This window comes from Myotis daubentonii, chromosome 5 (assembly GCF_963259705.1).
Source record: "Myotis daubentonii chromosome 5, mMyoDau2.1, whole genome shotgun sequence".
NCBI lineage: Eukaryota > Metazoa > Chordata > Mammalia > Chiroptera > Vespertilionidae > Myotis > Myotis daubentonii.
This window is the reverse complement of record NC_081844.1, coordinates 55,470,519-55,491,839: the sequence shown is the minus strand read 5'-3', so window position 1 is coordinate 55,491,839 and position 21,321 is coordinate 55,470,519. Positions and strand designations below refer to the sequence as shown.

The 21,321-nt window shown below is 35.1% G+C and overlaps 1 protein-coding gene and 1 long non-coding RNA gene across 11 annotated transcripts in view; one reads left to right on the top strand and one right to left on the bottom strand.

The window, feature by feature from the left end:
• LOC132235471 (uncharacterized) overlaps positions 1-21,321 on the top strand; it is a 189,437-nt gene that overhangs the window by 12,876 nt on the left and 155,240 nt on the right. The gene's annotated exons all lie outside the window — the stretch shown is intronic.
• The window catches only part of LRBA (LPS responsive beige-like anchor protein), a 593,124-nt gene that overhangs the window by 481,904 nt on the left and 89,899 nt on the right, over positions 1-21,321 (bottom strand). For all 10 annotated transcript variants that reach the window (XM_059697845.1, XM_059697843.1, XM_059697844.1 and 7 more), the window contains 5 exons: positions 19,323-19,415; positions 18,031-18,139; positions 17,529-17,610; positions 14,897-15,020; positions 14,402-14,594 (listed from right to left, as the gene is read on the bottom strand). In XM_059697845.1, coding sequence (XP_059553828.1) covers positions 14,402-14,594; positions 14,897-15,020; positions 17,529-17,610; positions 18,031-18,139; positions 19,323-19,415 — 601 coding nt within the window. The remainder of the gene's footprint in view (positions 1-14,401; positions 14,595-14,896; positions 15,021-17,528; positions 17,611-18,030; positions 18,140-19,322; positions 19,416-21,321) is intronic.

Below are 21,321 nucleotides of genomic sequence, written 5' to 3'. Positions count from 1 at the left end.
ATAATCATTTGCTTTTTCTTATTCAAATTAAGGATTTTTAAACTGTTTTATTATGAAACGTATCACTAAATCTCTTGCTAGTTCTGCATCCCAGGGAGGTCTTTCCTTGGGGCTGTGGGACTATCTCTTTGCAACATGAACATCAAGGATGGTGGGGCCCTATCGCCTGTCCCTATGGAAGTTCAGAGCCTGGGTACTTGACTCCAGATGTCAAAAATGTATAAGAATACTAATTTTTCTTTTGGATAAAAGCCAGTGGATTTTACCTGCTTCTGCACTTGTAGTCAAATCTATTCAAAATAGTGCTTTGCCTTTCCTAAGCAAACGAACTTGTTTACTATTTCTTCTGTAAATATGTATATTAAAAATGCTTTTTAAATTCTAAAGTTGACTTTTAAATTTCCCCTTGGTGTACTCCAATTGCCTAAAAGCAAAATTGCCAATGAGCAATTATCATTGCTGTGATCTTTTTTGATAACTGTTTTCCTAATGGTATTTGTGACTGATAATTCCTAATTAATTACCAGATATTGTTCTAAATTACCCAGCTAAAAGACTAGTCATTAATCTTCACAATCATTTGATAGCTAATCTATAGCTGTTTGTAATGTTTGGAAAGCACTTCTATAAACTACTAGTTAGAGATACTCTTGAGCTAATAACTACAACATTTCTTTTGCCGTTACTTTCAACTTAATTAGCACTCAAATTTACTAATTGGGAGCTAAAAGATGAATACATCAAGAAATTATGATTTTAATAATATATTTTTTTTAATTCTAACTTATAAAAAATTTACTTTTAAATGTTAGGCAATGTTTAGGAACAGGCTTTCTTTTTAAAGCAAATGCATCTTTTTCGTTGTACTTTATTTTCCTATGGAAATACAAGCTGAATATGATACACTAACTTCTAATTCTTAGGTTACCAACCTTTCCACAGCTGATAAATAAGACATGTCTTAAAAAATAGCTAAGTCTTCCCATATGGAGTAGCATCCATAAGCATAGCTCAGTGATTACCACCACACAATATATCTATCACAAAGACTCTGATCCAACACCTTGCAACAATGGTATACGATAACACATAATTAAGTTAAGATCAGATTATAAACATGTGTATGCTTATAAAAATTTACTGATCTAATTTATGCAAATCACATTGATTATAAATCTAAATACTCTGGTTCTAACCTAACCTCTTAAGTGCTACCCTAATACAACCTGACTTGAATAATATCAAGAATAAAGCTTATGCTATCCTAAGAAAACTACCTAAAAGAACAGATAGGAAATTAACATCATAAGTTCAATAACAAAGGGCAAGAAGCCCAGGAGAAAAACAAATCATATATCTTCTAAACTAATAAAAGAGAAAAATGGTAATTGGCGTACGACGATACCCTTTTCATTGGCTAATCAGGGCTATATGAAAATTAACTGCCAACTATGATTGACAGTTAACTGCCAACTATGATTGGCAGTTAACTGCCAACAAGATGGCGGTTAATTTGCATATGTAGGCACAATGCAGGGAGGCGAAAGGGAAAGCAGGAGAAGCCCCCTGCCACTGACAGTGATCGGAAACCCAGGGGGGAGCTAAGAGCTGGGGGGCAGGGCAAAGGAGGCCCTGGGGCCGCCTTTGCCCTGCCCCCCAGCCATGATCGGAGAATCAGGCGCCTTTGCCGCCCTGGCCAGTGATAGCAGGAAGTAGGGGTGGAGCCAGCGATGGGAGCTGGGCACGGTCGAAGCTGGCAGTCCCGGGAGCTAGGGGTCCCTTGCCTGGGCCTAAAGTGGAGCCCACGGTCGCGGGGCCGCTGCAGCTGCGGGTCCCCGCTGCCCGGGCCGGACGCCTCAGCCAGAGGCCTCAGGCCTGGTCAAGGGGCCGATCCGGTGATTGGTGATCAGAGGGTGATGAGGGTCAACTCCTCTGGCCGAGGCATCAGGCCTGGGCGGGGGGCTGAGCCAGGGATTGGGGGGATATGATGGTCCCCTTGCCCAGGCCTGAAGCCTGGGTCAGAGGCGTCAGGCTTGGGCGGGGGGTGGAGCAAGCGATCAGAGGGAGATGGGGGTCCCCTTGCCCAGGCATGATTCCTGGGCCAGAGGCCTCAGGCCTGGGCAGGGGCCAGAGCCAGTGATCAGGGGAAGATGGGGGTCCCCTGTCCAAGCCTGACACCTCTGGCGGAGGCGTCAGGCCTGGGCAAGGGGCCGATCCTGCGATTGGAGGGTGATGGGGGTCAATGCCTGAGGGCTCCCAGTATGTGAGAGGGGGCAGGCTGGGCTGAGGGACACTCCCTCCCACCCCCCACACCCAGTGCACGAATTTCGTGCACCGGGCCCCTAGTATATAATAAGAATATACTCATGGAATAAACATTTTTAATGTATTTTTATTGATTTCAGAGAGGCAGGGAGAGAGAGAGATAGAAACATTTTTTGAATAGCTAGTGTATTTTGATGGGGTCCAGAAGACAATACCCCAAAATATAGCATGTTGGATACTGAATATTTTAAAAAGAAGGAACTTAAGGAACAGGTACAGGAAAAACTCTGACCTTTCAATCCTCCCCTGAAGTGGATCATAGATTTTAAAAATATCACCTCCACCAATTTTTCCAAATAAAGTTTTGGAGATAGCCAGAATATGAAAAATAAACTTGAATCATTTATTCAATCATTCCTTCCTAGAATTATAAGTGGTCTAAGCATCCAATATTAATTGAATCAAAACTACAGCTTTTGCCCTAACCGGTTTGGCTCAGTGGATAGAGCATTGGCCTGCAGACTGAAGGATCCCAGGTTCAATTCCGGTCAAGGGCATGTACCTTGGTTGCGGGCACATCCCCACTAGGGGGTGTGCAGGAGGCAGCTGATGGATGTTCCTCTCTCATTGATGTTTCTAACTCTCTATTCCTCTCCCTTCCTCTCTGTAAAAAATAAAATATATATTTTTTAAAAAACCTACAGCTTTTGCTTTTAATTTTACTTCTCCATAATATGATGCACTATCTACACTTAATTACATGCAGCCATTAAAATTCATGTAAGGAAACAACAGCAACAAAAAACCAGACTCACAGAAAAAGAGATCAAACAAACTGTTGCCAGAAGGGGGTGGAAGTGAAAAAATGTGAAAGGGAATGTAGTAATGTTGTGATAAGTTTGCACAGTGATACATGATTACTAGAATTAGTGTGATGATCACATTGTATGATATACATATAAATGTTGAATCGCTCCACTGCACACCTGAAATTAATCAATATTTTGTACCAACTACATTTAAATAAAAAATAATTTTAAAAGCACTAGCCCTAGCTGGTTTTCTCAGTGGTTAGAACACCAGTCATGGACTGAAGGGTCCTGGGTTCGATTCCAGTCAAGGGCTCGGTACGTCAGTTGCTGGCTCAATCCCTGGCCCGATTGGGGTACATGCAGGAGGCAACCAATTGATGTTTCTTTCTCACATCGATGTTTCTCTCTCTCTGTCACTCCCCCTCCCTTCCACTCTCTCTAAAAAAAGCAATGGGAAAAAATAACCTTGGGTGAGGATTAACAAAAATAAAAAATCAATCAATTAATTTTTTTAAAAACACTAAATTACCCAATGCTAGTAAAGTTTTGAGGGAAAAGGTACACACCATTGGTATAACATATTAGTACAGCAAGCTCTAAAACAGGGGTCCTCAAACTACGGCCCGCGGGCCACATGCAAATACAAATATTATATTTGTTCCCGTTTTGTTTTTTTACTTCAAAATAAGATATGTGCAGTGTGCATAGGAATTTGTTCATTGTTTTTTTTTAAACTATAGTCCAGCCCTCCAACGGTCTGAGGGACAGTGAACTGTCCCCCTGTTTAAAAAGTTTGAGGGCCCCTGCTCTAAAATGTAGTGTGGCAGTAAATACCAAAAGTGACAAAAATATCAAAATATCCTCTTGACTCTTGGGAACTAGGCTAAGAAGAAATAAAGGAAATGAGAAAAGGAACAAATAACTATTTCACCTGTCCCTCTATCCTCCGGGTACTGAGTAAGGCACTGTACATTCATCATTCTCATTTCCATTTTCTGACAAATGAATTAAGCATCAGATAAGTTTGATAATGTGCCCAAGACCTTCCACGGGAAGTTAAATCCAGAATCACCTGAGTCCAAAGTTTTTTCCACTACAACATGACGACTGCCTAAATGTAAGAGTCATGGGCACACAATTTTCTGATAGTGTTCTAGAATAGGTGTCTGCAAATTACAGCACTCACACTAACTCAAGCTACAGTCTGTTGTTCTAAATAAAGCTTCATTAAAACAAAAATAAATGTAAAATATTCATGTAAGAAATATATCATTAAATGAAATTATAAAATATAAGTATGATAATGATTTTGTAAGAAAAGAATTATATGTATGTATACATTTATACATATAACAGAAGATACAAAGTTTGACATCAAAATGGTAATACTAAGTCAAACACAGGTGAGTCGATAATGGGTGATTCATGGTTTCTGTGTGTATACACTGGTACTAGATTCCAAATTTCCTACAATTAGCACATATTATTTTTAAAAGTATAAAATAATAATACTATTTGGTTAAAAAATTAATTGCTAAAGAACACTAAGGAACACTTTAGCAATTAAGTATAAAATGGTGACAATTCGTGAAAGGTGGAAATTTTTATAACTCTTAAATTTATTTTAAAAATATGAAGGTTTTAATTTCATTATATAACCACCATAAACTCACTCATATAAACACGTGCATATTTATATATACCAGTTTATAGCTTGTGATTTTTTAAAAAAATACTTTTTAAAAAACACTTAGAAAATTCTAACAAAACTGACTTCCACCTGCTTTTTTATCCAACCTAAACTGTATTTTCTTCTGATATAAAATGACTGACATTTGTTTAAGCCATCATTCTTAACCGCAAGTAAAATCTTAAGATATTTCCAATATAATCCAAAGCAATTAAATACTTTACCCAAACTAGTCATATGGAGGAAAACATAAATCATATTGTACTTTTAACTCAAGTGTGAATTAACTTTTAGTTGTTGATTATTTCAAGTCATAGGCCCATTCTAAACTTATGGCAAGCAATATAGGTATCTACAGTTTTTAGTCTTATTTGTTTAGAAAAATAATTTTTGAACAGTTCTTCAAATTTGGAATATATTAAATTATTTTAAATTTCAATTAAAGAGTAGAAGCATGTTAGCAGACCAAGTGAAAATAGTATTATTTAATTACCCAACATCGATTATCCATTTAAAGCATAAAAAAAATAAAAGAAAAAAAACTAAAGAACTCACAAGAAAATATTGGAATTAAAAGATTACTCTTAACAGGTACATATTTGAAACCTTCTGACCAAAATAACCAACACAGGGCAGTTATACCAGAAGAGCCTATTACTGCTTATAAAACCTAGTCCAGCTGTCGGAGGAGAGGGATACAGTGACAAACAGCTTCCCTGCTACAAAGGTGGCAGGAAATCTATCAAAGTGGACAATAAAATTGCAATTGAGTTTCTTTGGCTTTTTATAGCAGCTGAATGAATCCTGTGTAACTCTGCAAAACCTATCCAATTCTGCAGCATTAGTTTACACACTAGTACTTTATCAAGAACCATGTTATAACTTTGAGATACTAAGCTTTAAAATGGCTGTAAAAAAGAAAAATAAGCATTATTCCAGTATCATATGCATGAAAAGATGTTTAAAGCTTTAGAATGAATACTTCCCAGAGGGAAAAATTTGATTCCAATAATTTCAGCAGAATTTTAACAGCATGCAGCAAATTGCTCACCTAATTACTGAATCCCTTCAGCTCCATCCTAAACATCATTAAATATTGATTTGAAAACCTTAAAGTACAACCTGTCCATTTTATTTTAAAAATAGATGCCAAGATATTAAAATTCCAAAATAATTAACAGAGTAATCTCAAATAAATTACTGTGTATAAACCTTATGAAACAGAAAAGTGTCTGGTCAATAAAGGAAATTCAGCCCTAGCTGGTTTGGCTCAGTGGATAGAGCATCACCCTGCTGACTGATGTGTTCCAGGTTCGATTCCAGTCAAGGGCATGTACCTCGGTCGCAGGCTACTTCCTGGCCTGGGTCCTGGTCAAGGCGCATGCAAAAGGCAACCAATCGATGTGTTTCTCTCACATCAGAGTTTCTCTCTGTCTTCCCCCTCTTTCTTCCACTCTCTTTAAAATCAATGGAAAAATATCCTCAGGCGAGGATTTTAAAAAATAAAGGAAATTCACACAAAGAAATAAAACGAAAGGACATTTATTAAACATTAAAATTAAAGATGAAAAACATAAGACTCAACTTGTAACTTTAAATTTTTCTTACCCCCTCATGGACTTAAGTAAAGCTTTAGCATTTATTTTTTAAAGTATATTTTAACAGCAAAAAGTGCACATATAAAATTACTCAATTAATTTAATCAGCACTTATTCCGCTTTATAACTAATTCTAAAACTTGAGTCAAAGACAGGTTCTTGGCTCAACGTAGGCAAAAGAAACCTCTCCATAAAGCAACTATATTTTCTTTGCAGTTTTTTGTTTTGTTAATCCTCACCTCTCCCAAGGATATTTTTTTCCACTGATTTTTAGGGGGGGGTGGGGGGGGGAAGAGAAAGATAGAAAGAGAAACAACCATGTGAGAGAGGACACATTGATTAGTTGCTTGAGGGGATCAGGCCTCGAACCGAGGCACATGCTCTTGACCGGAGTCAAACCCGTATCCATTCAGTCTGCGGGCTGATGCTCTATCTTCTGAGCCAAACCGACTATGGATGCAAAGTTTTTAAGATCTGTTTAAAGCCATATGTCACTGTAGTACAGAAAAACATAACCTGATTAATCAAAACTATATAGATAGCACACAAAATATAAAGCCTACTTTGGTTTGTTGTGTCTTAAAAATACTGATTTCAAATAATACATAAAAACACAATTCATATTTCTTCCTTTAACAGTCTCTGCACCATAACATATGCTCCTAGAAAGATAAAAAAGGTTTATTTTTTTTAAGATGCAGTATGGGATCTTTACTGGGGCCCATATTTAATTTACATAGTATTCCTCTACTTTCCATAGCTCTAAAGAGTATATCACATTATGTTAGTAGCTTAGTATATAAAGGTGAAAAGCAGAGAATTTTATAACAGTTGGTAAAAAATAATTCCCTGTACACAAGAGAGGTGTTCGTAATTTAGACTGTATAACAAAGGCTTTTTAAAAAAGCAGATTTCAGGGAACATCCCATGAAATTCAGATGGATATTCTAAGGTAGGGTTCATAATAAAATGCACATCCCAAGTTATTCTGATGAGGTGGTCCCCAAATTATACTCTGTGTGACTGGACATGGGAACTTTAAAGGTAGTTGCTGCAGCTGCCTCATGGATCACTGGTGAGGGAAGACTGACACACCAAGGCACACATGGGTGGCACACATCATCAAACAACGATGATGTAGTTCTTCCTTCTCCACCTTGCAACAAATATGTAATGTACAACTGCTAAGTACTCAGCACTATGCATAGTTCTATGAAGAAGTGTAAGAGCTTTCATATCCCTGTAATGAGCTTACAATTAACAGCCAAAATAAGAAATCACTTTTAACCAATAATATTATGTGAGAGGCATTATAGAATCATACATGTTTAAATGCTAGTCTACCTTTGCTCTATTACCCATTACTTCTCTTCTTCATGTACATTACACTCATTCCTTCCTGCCTTGTTTTTCCGTTTTTCTTCCAGGATAAGATCTGTTCCTGTCTCACCTTTCATAGTAATTAGAAGGTGCTCAAATAGAAGAAGATAGAAAAAAACAAAAGGAAGAAGTTGAAAGGGAAAAAAAGAAAGATAAAGGTAGACAGGGGAAGAAAGGAGATGGGCAACTGGAGTAAGATCTGAGACATAGTGACTAAGAATAAATAAGAGAATCCACCTGCTGTGTGACCAACTGAGAGATGATAGGAGAAAGACAGCAGAAATAAAGCCAACACAGATTCACTAAGGACAGAACAAAAAGAGAAAAAGAGAAATACGTTGTGGGGAAGCAGACAGCAGGAACAGAATGGATGCAGGAATGCTGGAGGCAAAAACAGAGCAAGAAAAAGAGAGGAATAGGAAAGCGGGAAACAGTGGCTCAATGAAGAAAAAAAGAACAAGCAAAGAAGGAGAGAGCTGGCTAGGCAGTGGTAGACAGTGGCCACAGTCAATGCCAATAGCCAAGGAAAGGGTTGTAGAAGATTGATTAGTTAGAGGTTAAAGAGAGACGGGAGGGAGGAGGAGAGAGGGGGTAAGGAAGAGAGGAGAAGGAAGAAGGGCAAGAAGGGCACTGGGAGGAGGTAAAGGAATGGAGAGGGAGGGTGAGAGAGACACTAAAAGAGATAGCAAGAGAAAATGAAGTGCTGTGAATTCATAGAGAATGACAGGGCCTGAGAGTAGCATAAACTGTTACATAGAAGTGATTTAACTATCAAAGTCCTGAAAAATATAAAGGATTTGGGTAGGTACAAAGGAACACAAAGTATATGCCATGAATAATGAAAATAAAGATTTAATAAAGCATGATATACTTTAGAAAGACTAGAACCAACATATCCTGAGTGCAGATTCTGGTCAAGTGAAACAGGAAAGTGAGTTAGGAAATACATTTTTTCAAGGGGAACAGTGAAATATCTATATACATAAAAGCCTAATATGCAAACTGTCCCCTTGCGAGTTCGACCAGGAGACCAAGAGTTCGATCGCTCACTATGACATGCACTGACCACCAGGGGGCAGTGTGGAACAAAGGAAGGCCCTGGCCAGCAGGTGGGGAAGGGAGGCCCCAGCCGGCAGCTGGCAGCAGGGGAAGGGAGGCACTGACCAGGAGCCCGCAGCCAGGGACAAGAAGCCCCACCCAGCCGCCAAAAGGAAGGCCCCGGCCAGCAACCAGAAGGCTTCGATAGGCCCCAATCTCCAGCCAGGCCTAGGGACCCTTACCCGTGTACAAATTCCATGCACTGGGCCTCTAGTTGGAAATAATTTTGCAAAAAAACTTTATTTGCCTTTCTAAGAAGATTAGAACAAAGTATTTATGGAGGTAACATTATATGTTATTCTTAGCTTAATAAATCTAGAGGAAAATAATAACTAATAACCATTAGAAATACCCAAAATAGAAGTGATCTGGTCATGTACAAAGAATTAGAAATCTTTAAGAAAAAGTTCAAAGAAGATAAAAGACAAAACCTTGGAAAAATAAGAAGTCTAACATATCAAGGGTTAGAGAGTGGAACACTACTTACGGACCCAGCAATTCTACTCCTACTTATATATCCCAGAGCAGTGCTTTTTTTTTCAAATTGAGAATAATTCAGTTGGCAGATCATGGAATCTCTTGCTGGGGTATCAGCAGCAATTTTAAATGGAAAAGAATAGAAAAGTAAGAGTGCATCACTGCACACCAAGATTTAATAAGGATAAATATTGTCTTATGAAACCTATTTCAGGTGTATGGAGGGAGAATGGTGTGGATGTACAGGCATACCGGTTCACAATAACTGTCTTAATTGTGAGTCACAGCTATAAAAAGTTTGAAAATGACAACTCTTTAAAACCTTTGCTTTTGAGCACCTGAGTGATTAATAGGACTGAAAATGAATGAACCAAAGCTATATTAACAATAAAAAATTTTAAAAACTTAAAAATGAAATCACAGAAAAGTCCACACAGAATGATGTCATTTTCATAAAATATAATAGGGAACATTAAATAATATATTATTTAGAAATAAATTTTTAGCTTTTTAAAGAAACACATGATACACACATAATTCAAAGTGGTAATTAGGTTTTTTTTTGGGGGGATGTGGTTGGATAACAGAACCACACAGCATGTCCTTATGTTGGGTAGTCACAATTCTTCCTTTATAACAATTCTTCCTTTGTAACACTTCATAGCAGCGATTTCAACTGGTGTGCTGCAAGAATTTTTAAAACATGCAATACCTGACTATTTAGTCAGGGGCATTGACCTCTTTTGCCTGAGGATGTCAAATGAAAAAATGACAACAAGCAATACAATAAATCAAAAGTATACCTATTTTTTCATCAGATCGACAAAAAATATATTTTTTGGCATGCTGCCATGAGATGAAAATCGCTGCTGCATAGCATATATGCTACACAAGTAATTTTGGGTGTGACTGAGTCTTTATATTAAAAGGTGTGTTTATATCAAACAGGAATTGATTGGGGTATGAACTAATGTGCTGGCAGTAAGAAGGAGAACAAAAGGATGAATAACAGAAATGATAGAGCTATAACAAAAGAAAACAGTCATTGAGCATTTAACTCTATTTTTTGTTATTTCACTCACTAATGCTTAACCTCAACTACACATAGATATACATGTGGATACACATTTACCATTAGACAGACTGTTAAGAAAAGTTGAAAAACTTGCCTGAGTTTACACAACTGAAAATTACTGTAATTCAGAATTTAAACCCAGAAGTATCCTGTCTCCAAAGCCCATGTTATCCTCATTACTTACACAAATGAATTGGCAACTGGGTATAAATGTTCAGTCATAACTGCTCAAAAGTTCAAAAGCAACTAAGAAATCTCCTAGTACAACCTTTATTTTGTAGATAGGAAATTCAGAATCTAGGCTATTAACCCTAAATATCCTATGACTGAAGCATTCTGAAGCTCTTTGGTCTTAGGATCGTGTAGTACTGAGGCCCCACAAAAACCTTTTATTTATATGGGGTATATCTATTGATATGGAGATTAAAACTAGTAAATATTATAAATTAAAAAATTTAAAAATACTTTATTAACAATAACCCCATTATGTCAATGAAAATAACATTTTTTAAATGACAGCTTTTAAAATAGAAAGTATTATTTCACATTTTAGGCCTATTTTTTAAATTATGACTTAATAGGAAACTATTGCATTCTACTATCTACTTTTGTATTCAATCTAATGTATTACATTACTTTAAGTATTAAAAAATCCACCCTCGAATAGATATGTAGTTATGAAAGGAGGGCCTCACATACTCCCTGAACAGGTCTCCTGGGCTCCCAAGGTCTTCAGGCAGTATGCTAAGGATTACTGCTCTGAAGGTTATATTCCTCTAACTATCCTTCCTAAGGAATTGAACAAACTAGAGTGTATACAAAAGTACTGAATTAACATACACTATTCAGAAAATCTGAAAAATTCAATATATACTGGCACTTCCCCAGAATTCACCCAGATATATCTGAAATGCAATCTAAATGTATATGATGCTCAAACTCGACCCATTTTTCTCCTCAGTGTATAAAGGGAAACAGTTCTAGCAGAAAATCCAGACTGCAGCAGCAGAAACTAGAATAGCTGGGCATCTTCATAAACTAGAGAAAGTCAGTTAGACTAGAGGTGGCAGTTTCTGTAAAGTGCCAAACAGTAAACATTTCAGGCTTGGGGACCATACAGTGTCTGTTGCAAATACTTAACATTTGTGGCATGAATGGCAGCCAAAGAATATCTCTCTCTATATATATCTATATAGATATAGATATCTATATCTATATCTATATCTATATCTATCTATCTATATATATATAGATATAGATATATATAAAAGCCTAAGTAACTGAACGACCGAACAACCGATCACTATGATGCTCACTGACCACCCGGCCTCTAGTATATATATATAAATGGGAGCGGCTGTGTTTTAATAAAACTTTATTTTCAGAAACAAGTCAGGCCAAATTTGGCTCTCAGGCTATGTTTGGCTGAACCCTGCCTTAGACTAAATTGGTCAGTTCAAAATGTAGTGACTAAAACAAAGCCATTAAATGTGATTTTACAAAATCACATTTTTTTTCTTATTTAGCACTGAATTGTTCTCAAACATAAAATTTATAGGGTAATGTCTTCCAAACTAAGATATCTTTGCAACACCTTATGATAGCAATGCACTATTGTCTCACTGAGAAGGAAAAATCAGAATGAACAAAACCTGGGTATGTTCCAATAAGTAAACCTAAAATAAATAAATAAATATATATATATATACACACACACACACACACACACACACACACACACACACACACATATTTAAGAGCTGGCAATGCATTTCCAATTCAATGTCAAAATATTCCAGAGTGCTGACCCGGTTTGGCTCAGTGGATAGAGCATCGGCCTGCGGACTCAAGGGTCCCGGGTTCGATTCTGGTCAAGGGCATGTACCTTGGTTGCAGGCACGTCCCCACTGGGGGGCGTGCAGGAGGCAGCTGATCAATCTCTCTCATTGATGTTTCTGACTTTCTGTCCCTCTCCCTTCTTCTCTGTGGAAAGTCAATAAAATATATTGAAAAAAAAATATTCCAGAGTAATAACTATAATCCTATATAACAAAAGGCTAATATATGCAAATTGACCAAATGGTGGAATCAGTTGCTATGACTCACACTGAACACCAGGGGGCAGATGCTCAACGCAGGAGCTGCCCCCTGGTGGTCAGTGTGCTCCCACAGGGAGAGTGCAGCTCAGTTAGAAGCCCTGAGCCAGGATCATTGCTGGCGAGCACAGCAGCGGTGGCGAGAGCCTCTGCTGCCTCCACAGAAGCACTAAGGATGTCTGACTGATGGCTTAGGTCTGCTCCCCACTGTGGCGCTGCGAGCTGCTCCTGATCGGGACTGATGGTGCGAGCCTGCAGCAGGCGCAGCAGGGCCAGGATGAGCAGGAGCCGCAGACAGGAGCAGCAGGCAGGATTGAGGAGCTGGCCTAAACTGTCAGTCAGACATACCCTGAGGGCTCCGGGACTGTGAGAGGTCGCAGGCTGGGCAGAGGGACGCCCCCCCCAAGTGCATGAATCTCATGCACCAGGCCTCTAGTAGTCAATAAAATAAAACACTTAAAGATGTACCAAATTTATCATTTCTCTTCCTTCTACTCAATTAACAATATAAATAATTACATATTTATAATCCTTCTGAGTATAAAGTTAAATAAAATACAAAAAGTATAAGCCATAAAAGAAATAAATTTTACATTATATGAAATGTAAAATTTCCTCAGAAGACAAATGACATAATATTCCAGAAATGGATAAGCCACAAATTGCCAGAAGCCATTCATAAACATAACTAGTAAATGGTTATGACCAAGAATATATAAAGAACTCCCACAAAACAAGAAAATGCAAATTAATATTATGGTGGTATAGCATTTAAAATTCACCCACTCTGCAAGTTTTTAAAACTCCAGCCATACCAAGTGATGAGAAAATATGAAGGAATGAGAACTTATTGCTGTTGAGAATGTAAACTAATACACCACTGGGAAAGACCTTCAATTATAATGTTCAAAATCTACATCATAGAAGTCAGCAATTCCACTTCTAGAAATATATAGAGAAACTTCCAAATATATACAGAATATATCAAAAAAGCTCATCAACTGTTAAATGGGTAAACTCACCATGGAATACAATACAAATGAGAAAATGAACACTACCACACAGGTCAATATGAATGAATCTCAAACAATAAGTAAATAAAGTAAGTTGCAGAAAAACACATTTAATATGGTATCACTATGTTAAACATAAACATGAAAAAATGGAATTGTTTAGAGTAATATATATGTTGTTAAAAATAAGACAGAAATAAAAAAAACACCAAATTCATGTTAGTGAGGGAGATGGGAATCTAACAATGGTATACAAATCAAATGGGATAGGAAACCCAATTTCATAAATAGTAACAGGTACATTATTCCTTATACCTTTTTGCATCTAGAATATTTCATTAAAAATTTTAAACACATATATTTATATTTATATATATATATATATATATATATATATATATATATATATATATATATATATAAATAAATAAATAACTTAGAGTGGCTTAAAGTAAAAAAATAAAATAAAATTTTTCCAAATCAATTTTTTAACTGGCTGAAACATGACCAGAACGCAAACATTTGCCAGAGCTTTTCTGTTTACTCAACCACTTTACACAGAGCAATAACCTCTCATCTTTGAATATACTACGCCATCTTGTGTTCAAAAGTTTCAAACCACTATAAAATTCGAAGTACCACATCAGAATACATTTACTGGAAAATATGCTGTTTCATGAGGTTTCACTTTATTAAGCACACATAAAAATAACATTTGGGGGAACAACTTTTGTTTCTGAAGAAATTGTGAATACTTTATTTTTAGTTATTCTTTGTTTTAATTGTTCATTTCACTTTCAGGGGATAATCTGCCTTTTTTCCCTTGATTTTAAATGAGTAAAACTCAAAATTATAGACATTTAAAATGCTAAAATAGTCTTTCGTAAAGAAACTTACCTTTGAATGCGTAATTGATAAGGTGTCTACCCACACACGCCAACCACCCCACTCATATTTGACTGCATGGTAAAGTAGAATTCTGAATATGGCATACACCATTTCTGTTATCTTTTGCTCATCAGAATTCTTAGGATTAAAGTAGCAGAGAGAAAGCATCCACTCTTGCCACACAGAACACTGTAGCAAGCTCCTGAAAATTATAAGAGGATACTGAATTACTTAAAATAAATCACCTGAAAGAATTCTAAAAAGAAAAAGTTCAGAACAAAATAACTAAAACATCCACCTTTACCTACGTATTCAAAACAATTAAAGAACGTGGTACTGAAAGCTCAATTTAACTATATGGTATATTACTTAAATGCCCTTAATGACAAAAGCATATGGAAAATTCATTTCACAGTGTTTTTTAAAGCAATTTTTCTTAGAACAAATGGGCTTATTCAAAGCTGGACTTGAAGACTGCAAATAAATACTTTCTCGTATGCTTACCTTCTATTTTCTCTACTGTTATTAAAAAGTTTAATCATGTCAGAAAGAAAAGCTCTGCGAACTTCCATGCTCTCTGAGCACTGAGGAGAATTTCGAAGGAGGGTCGCAATTATTTTTAGTATCTCTGTAAGACAATTCATAAATCAGTAAAAAACCAGAACACTAGAAAATTTTCTTAATGGACTATCATCCATATATTGGAATGTTTCACTTCCCTGATATAAATGTCTACTAAAAACATCCTCTTTTATGTTATAAAAAAAATCATAATCTGTTGAGAATGACATTATGTTCATTAGCAAGCATCCATAAACAAGAATGTTTTTAAATATCACAACTACAATGTGTAAAAGTTGAATTTTAAAAGGTTATAATGAATGAAGTTAACAAATTAAATAATGGTAAAACTACTAACAACTCTCCCTAATCTCTGCCAATTAATAAAGTTGATCTTAAAAAATAAAACAACCCTATAATCTAAAATCTCAGAAAAAGAGAATAAATTCTCAACTTCTTCAACAAAATTTATGGTATGCACATACCCTTTTCTTTATCATCATGAATTTTAAAAGATATCAAGATTTTTCTTCCATAGTTTTAAAAGTAAAATTAGTAACAAAACAAAAAAAACCCCAAAGAAATTAAAACCTATGCAATACCGTGAACAAATACAAATAAAACTACTATATAGTGGTCTTAAACAAAATGATCTAAGTTTTTTTAAGATAAGTTTTTAATTCTTATTGAATTTATTGGGGTGACACTAGTGCCTAAATTTCTTACATTATGCTTTAAAAAAATAAATTCTTTAAAATGCATGCTTAAATCCATAACTTAAAAACAAAACATCTAAAACACTGAATTTTAAATTACATACATCAAAGTTTTACCCCATTAAAAATTTAGAAATTCTAAGCCAGCCTTTGCTCAGGTTTTTGGTGGTTCTGAAGCACTAAGTTTAAATTATCAAACATAAAGATACTTTATCATACAATTAACCATATTTGGGGAGTAACATCTTAATTCTTCTAATGAAAATCCAAAATTTCTCTACCTAAACAATGATTACAATGACAATGATAATTAAAATGATGATGATGATGATGATGATGATGATGATGATGACAGCCACTAAGTTTTAGAATATACTATTGTGAGGAACTGTTTTAATAAAATACAAGTATTAACACATTTAATCGTTATATAATGATAGCTATATACTATTATTACCCTCATTTTACAGATAAGAAAACTAAGGCACACAGAAATCAAAGTAATTTACCCAAAGTCACAAAACTATCATGACATATAGACAAGGCTGAAAGCCAAGCAGCCTATATTTTTAAACACCAAGTATGTCTTTTCTAAGATAGTATATTATGTAGACAATAATACTCTAAGCCGAGACCGGTTTGGCTCAGTGGATAGAGCGTCAGCCTGCGGACTGAAAGGTCCCGGGTTTGATTCCAGTCAAGGGCATGTACCTGGGTTGCGGGCATATCCCCAGTGGGAGATGTGCAGGAGGCAGCTGATCGATGTTTCTCTCTCATCGATGTTTCTAACTCTCTATCTCTCTCCCTTCCTCTCTGTAAAAAATCAATAAAATATATTTAAAAAATAATAATAATAATAATACTCTAAAATTCTTATTTAAGTAAGTCATCTTCCCCATAAACACATAAAATATATTTTATATTATATTACATTATGGTATATTTTCAAGATTTTCTCCCTGAAGGCTAAAAAAAATTAAACTTCAGATACATGTTTTTTAAAAATGGGTAATAAAATAGAATACCACAAACACAATTTAACACACAAAAAGTAATTAGATTTCAAAAATCCACAAACCAGTTATTTTAATGTCCATAATCTTAAAAACCAAGATGAAAATGTACAGGTACTTAAAAATTCTAAATATCTAAAGAAAAAACTGTTAAGTAGACTAAGTTTATAAACAATAAAGTAGGCAATTTTCTATTTCAAATTTAGTATTCTTAAATTGACAGTAATTTAAGATGAAAGCCATCTCTATGGTTCATGTAATTTAACTAGACATTACTAAATTGTGCAATCAAAACTTTACTGAAAATCTGAACATACATTAAATCAAGATCTTATGCATATAATTCTTCAAAATCTCTATATAAACATTTCCACATAACCTAAGGTCAATTTGAAGATAAATTCAACATTAAACACAAATAAAATTAATGTTGTATCACTGCCTGTAATGAAATATTCTTTAATGTGTTTTCAACAATATTAACCTTAGGTTTTTCATAGTTTAAAAGTATTTAAAAAAAAAAAAAAGGGAATTGGGAGAAATGGATGAAGGTGTTCACTCAGAGGGTACAAATGTCTAGTTATAGGATGCCCATGCTCTAAAGATGTTATATAAAGCACAATGACCACAGCTAACAACACTGTACAGAATATATGAAAGTTGCAAAGAGAGATCTTAAACATTTGCACCACACACACACACACACAAAATTATATCTATGTGTTTTAACTAACCTCATTGTGATAAACATTTCAGATTATATACATATACCAACCATCATTAAGTTGAACATCTTAAACTTATGCAATCAAAAACGAATTTTTAAAAAGTATATTAAATACATACGAGGATTTTGTATCTTTACTGAAGAATCAGGATCTGGATGCTGTTTACGTATCACTTGTGTACAAATCTGTTCTATGAGAATCTACAGAAGTAAAACAATAGACTGTATTATCATTATCACTGTATTACCATCCCCATTAATGAACTTTAAGTACAACACTTAACAATGTTAATTAAATAGTACAATGTTATCAAGGTAAATACCTTCTACATTATATTAAATGATTTCAACATTATAACTCTATTTTTACTTAATCATAAAATGAGACACCAAATACTCGATACAATGGAAGAAATACTTTAAAAAAGAAGACCACATGCTTACTAATTCACATTAATAACAGGTTTATTAAGATGCAGCCACATCTCATTTTTATATAACTAATTTCAAAATTGTACATCAAACCTAAATGATCTTATTTCATTTATACACTATCAACTCATTATAAAAGCATTTTTATTGTAAGAAATTAGTAAAATTAAATTCTAACTACATTCCTACCTCAAACAGGACATTATACGTGGTCATTGTGATTAAATTTGTGTGAAGCAGGAGTCTTTCAGCTAACAATGAAAACAATCCATGTCCAAGCATGACTTCAGCTTTTCTTCTGTGATGACACAAAAAGAAATAATCAAATGCACAGTCTTATTATCCACTACTTAGTGTGTATGTTGAAGGAGACACGAAAATGTATTTCACATGACCAACAATTCCAACTCAGTAACTCTCCCAATTTTCTTCACCCTCGAGCTTATAAGGCCATAAAATCTTTAAGGAGAGAAATGCAAACTACAGTATAATCACAGCTAAAGTTTTAAAAATTGCAAGACTAACTATGCACAACATAGCCAAAATCTCCACCAAAATCTTCAGGGCAATTATTTATTAACTAGTTGCTATTCTCTGTCAGTACTGAGCTAATAACCTCTACTGTGGATGAAAATCTAAAACCCAGTAAGTAGGTTAAGTAGAAAAACAATGTGGAGAAAAAGGCAAAAGAAATATAAGAAATTAAGAAAATTAATAGTGTGAAAATAAATATACCAAAACTAAACTTCCAAGAAATTCTTCAGAAACTGAACTGTAAATTTTAATTTTATACCTGAGTTTGTCCATTTTTTTCTGCAAATGGCTGAATAGCAAATATTTTAGACTTTGTGAACCATATAATCTCTGTAGCAACAACACAACACTGCTGTTGTAACATGAAAACTGCTATAGATAATAAACAAATAAATTCTTGTGACTGTGTTAGAATAAAACTTTATTTAGAGGAAGACAGGGATTCAACATAAAAACCACAGTTTAACAACACTTTTCTACCATGAAAATTGTTAATTTTCATAATAAACCTACAAGGTTTATTATTTTCATAATAAACCTGGTACAAGGAACTACAGGTAAAATAAAAATGTCCACATTCAACTAAAAATAAGGAATTTTTCATTTTTAATTATACATATAGCAGAACACATTATGTGACAAACACCCAGGTTAATATGGCAGTTTTGTAGTACAGATAAAGCAAACGATGATCAAGTCAGCTGAAATGAAGTCTTCCAATGTATCTAGAATTCAATTTATACATGTGTTCCCATAATGAACAAAAACAAATGAAGAATTCAAATAAGTGTCATAGAAGACAAACAATATACTGCTACTCCTTTATTTCTAATGTGTAGAAACAAGATTATGTTTAAATAGTTTCTCAACAAAATTAAACAAAAGAGACTACTTTTTGTAAAATAAGTAATATTCTACAGTTCATTTTAAATTTCATGCATACTTACTTTGGGGCCAGATGTTTTAAAAAATAGCCTATTGCCTTGAGAGCTTGCACTCTGATTCCTTCACTTGTTGATGCCAAAAGTTTATAGATTACCCTGAATGAATTAAAATTAAGAAAAAAATACTCTAAGGATTGTATTCAAAAGATTTAAAATATATATGTATATATGTCTAAATTTTTTAATACTCATATGATTATGAATCTAATTTCAAGATATGGGTGAATTTAATATACATTTAGAACGTTTTAAAACACCACTTTACTAGATGCCCAGTGCACAGATTCGTGCATGGGTGGGGTCCCACACCCTAGCCTGCGCCCTCTCGCAATCCAGGTCCGACCATCCCAAAGAGAGATGTAGCAGTGCCAAAGTGGCAGGTGGCAGGGAAGGAGCCCCAGCCAGGGCAGGTGCAGCTCTGCTGCCGCTGCTGCCACCACTTCGTAGAGCTGCCAAGGAAGTAGGAGAGGCTCCTCTCTCTCTCTCTCTCTCTCTCTCTCTCCCTTTCTCTCTCTCTTTTCCCTTTTCCCCCTCCTCCCTCCCTTCTACTCTCTAGAAATCATTGGGAAAAATATCCTTGGGTGAGGATTTAAAAAAAAATCCACTTTAAATATAAAGACACGCATACATTAAAAGTAAGTGAGGAAAAATATACAGTGGGGCCTTGACTTACGAGTTTAATTCGTTCTGTGACAGAGCTCGTAACTCAAATTACTCGCATGTCAAATCTTAAAGTGAACGAGTGAGACACGTGATGCTGGGCTGATGTTGTGGTGTTCACTGTGACGTTTGCTGCGCCAACTAGCAGTGGGGTATCTGAAGCTGGCTCGTAACCCGAATTTTAGCTCACAACTCAAAGCAAAAAATCAGCCGAAAGATGGCTTGTATCTCGAAAAACTCCTTAGTCGGAACACTCGTAAGTCAAGGCCCCACTGTACCATGCTAACACTAATCAAAAGAAAGCAAAAGTAGCTATATTGATTTCAGACAGAGCAGACTTCAAAGTAAGGAAAGTTATCAGGGATAAAGAAAGGAATTACATAATGATAAACATGGCAATCCTCCAAAGAAGAAATAATAGTCCTTACCATGTGTATGCCTAACAGTAAAGTGTAAAAGTATGTGAGGAGAAATAGATGAATTCACTATCATGGTTAGAGACTTCAATATCCCTTTCTCAGAAATGGACAAACCCAGCAGGCAGAAAATCAGTAAGGACATAGATAAATTCAACAATATCATCAATCAATTGGATATAACTGCTATGTGAGCATATACTAAAAAAGAAGGACGAACGAAAATCAGTAATCAACCCTAGGAAACTAGAAAAAGTGATTAAAACTGAATCTAAAATAAGTAAAAGTAAATAATTAGTAATAGAATACAAGTTAACAAAATTGAAAATAGTATAAAATAATAAAGATAATCAACAAAACCAAAAACTGGTTCTTTAAAGAAAATCCATAAGCTTCTAGCTGACCTAAGAAAAAAAAAGAGAGGACCCAATTTACTAATACCAGAAATGAAAGAGGAGATAACACTACAGATCCCATTGGGCATATTAAGGATAATAAAAATACTATCAACAACTCAATGCTCACAAATTCTATAACCTAGATGAAAGAGATCAATTCCTTGAAAGACACAACCTGCCAAAACTCACAGAAGGAAAAAGTAGATAATCTGAATAGGCTTATATCTACTAAAGACATTAAATAAATAATTAATAATAGTCCAAAATGGAAAGAACCAAGCCAGATGGGTTCACTGGTGAATTCTACTGAACATTTAAGGAAGAAATTAAACCAATTCTCTCTCTACACAGAATACTTCCTAACCTGTCTCTGAGGCACCAATACCAGAAAAAAACATAACAGGAAAATGACAGACCAGTATCCCTCGACAAAGATTTTTTTAAAGCCTCAAAAAAAGATTCAAATCCAAAAAAAGTATTAAAAGAATTTATATCATGACGAAGTAAGGTTTTGCTCAGATATGCAAA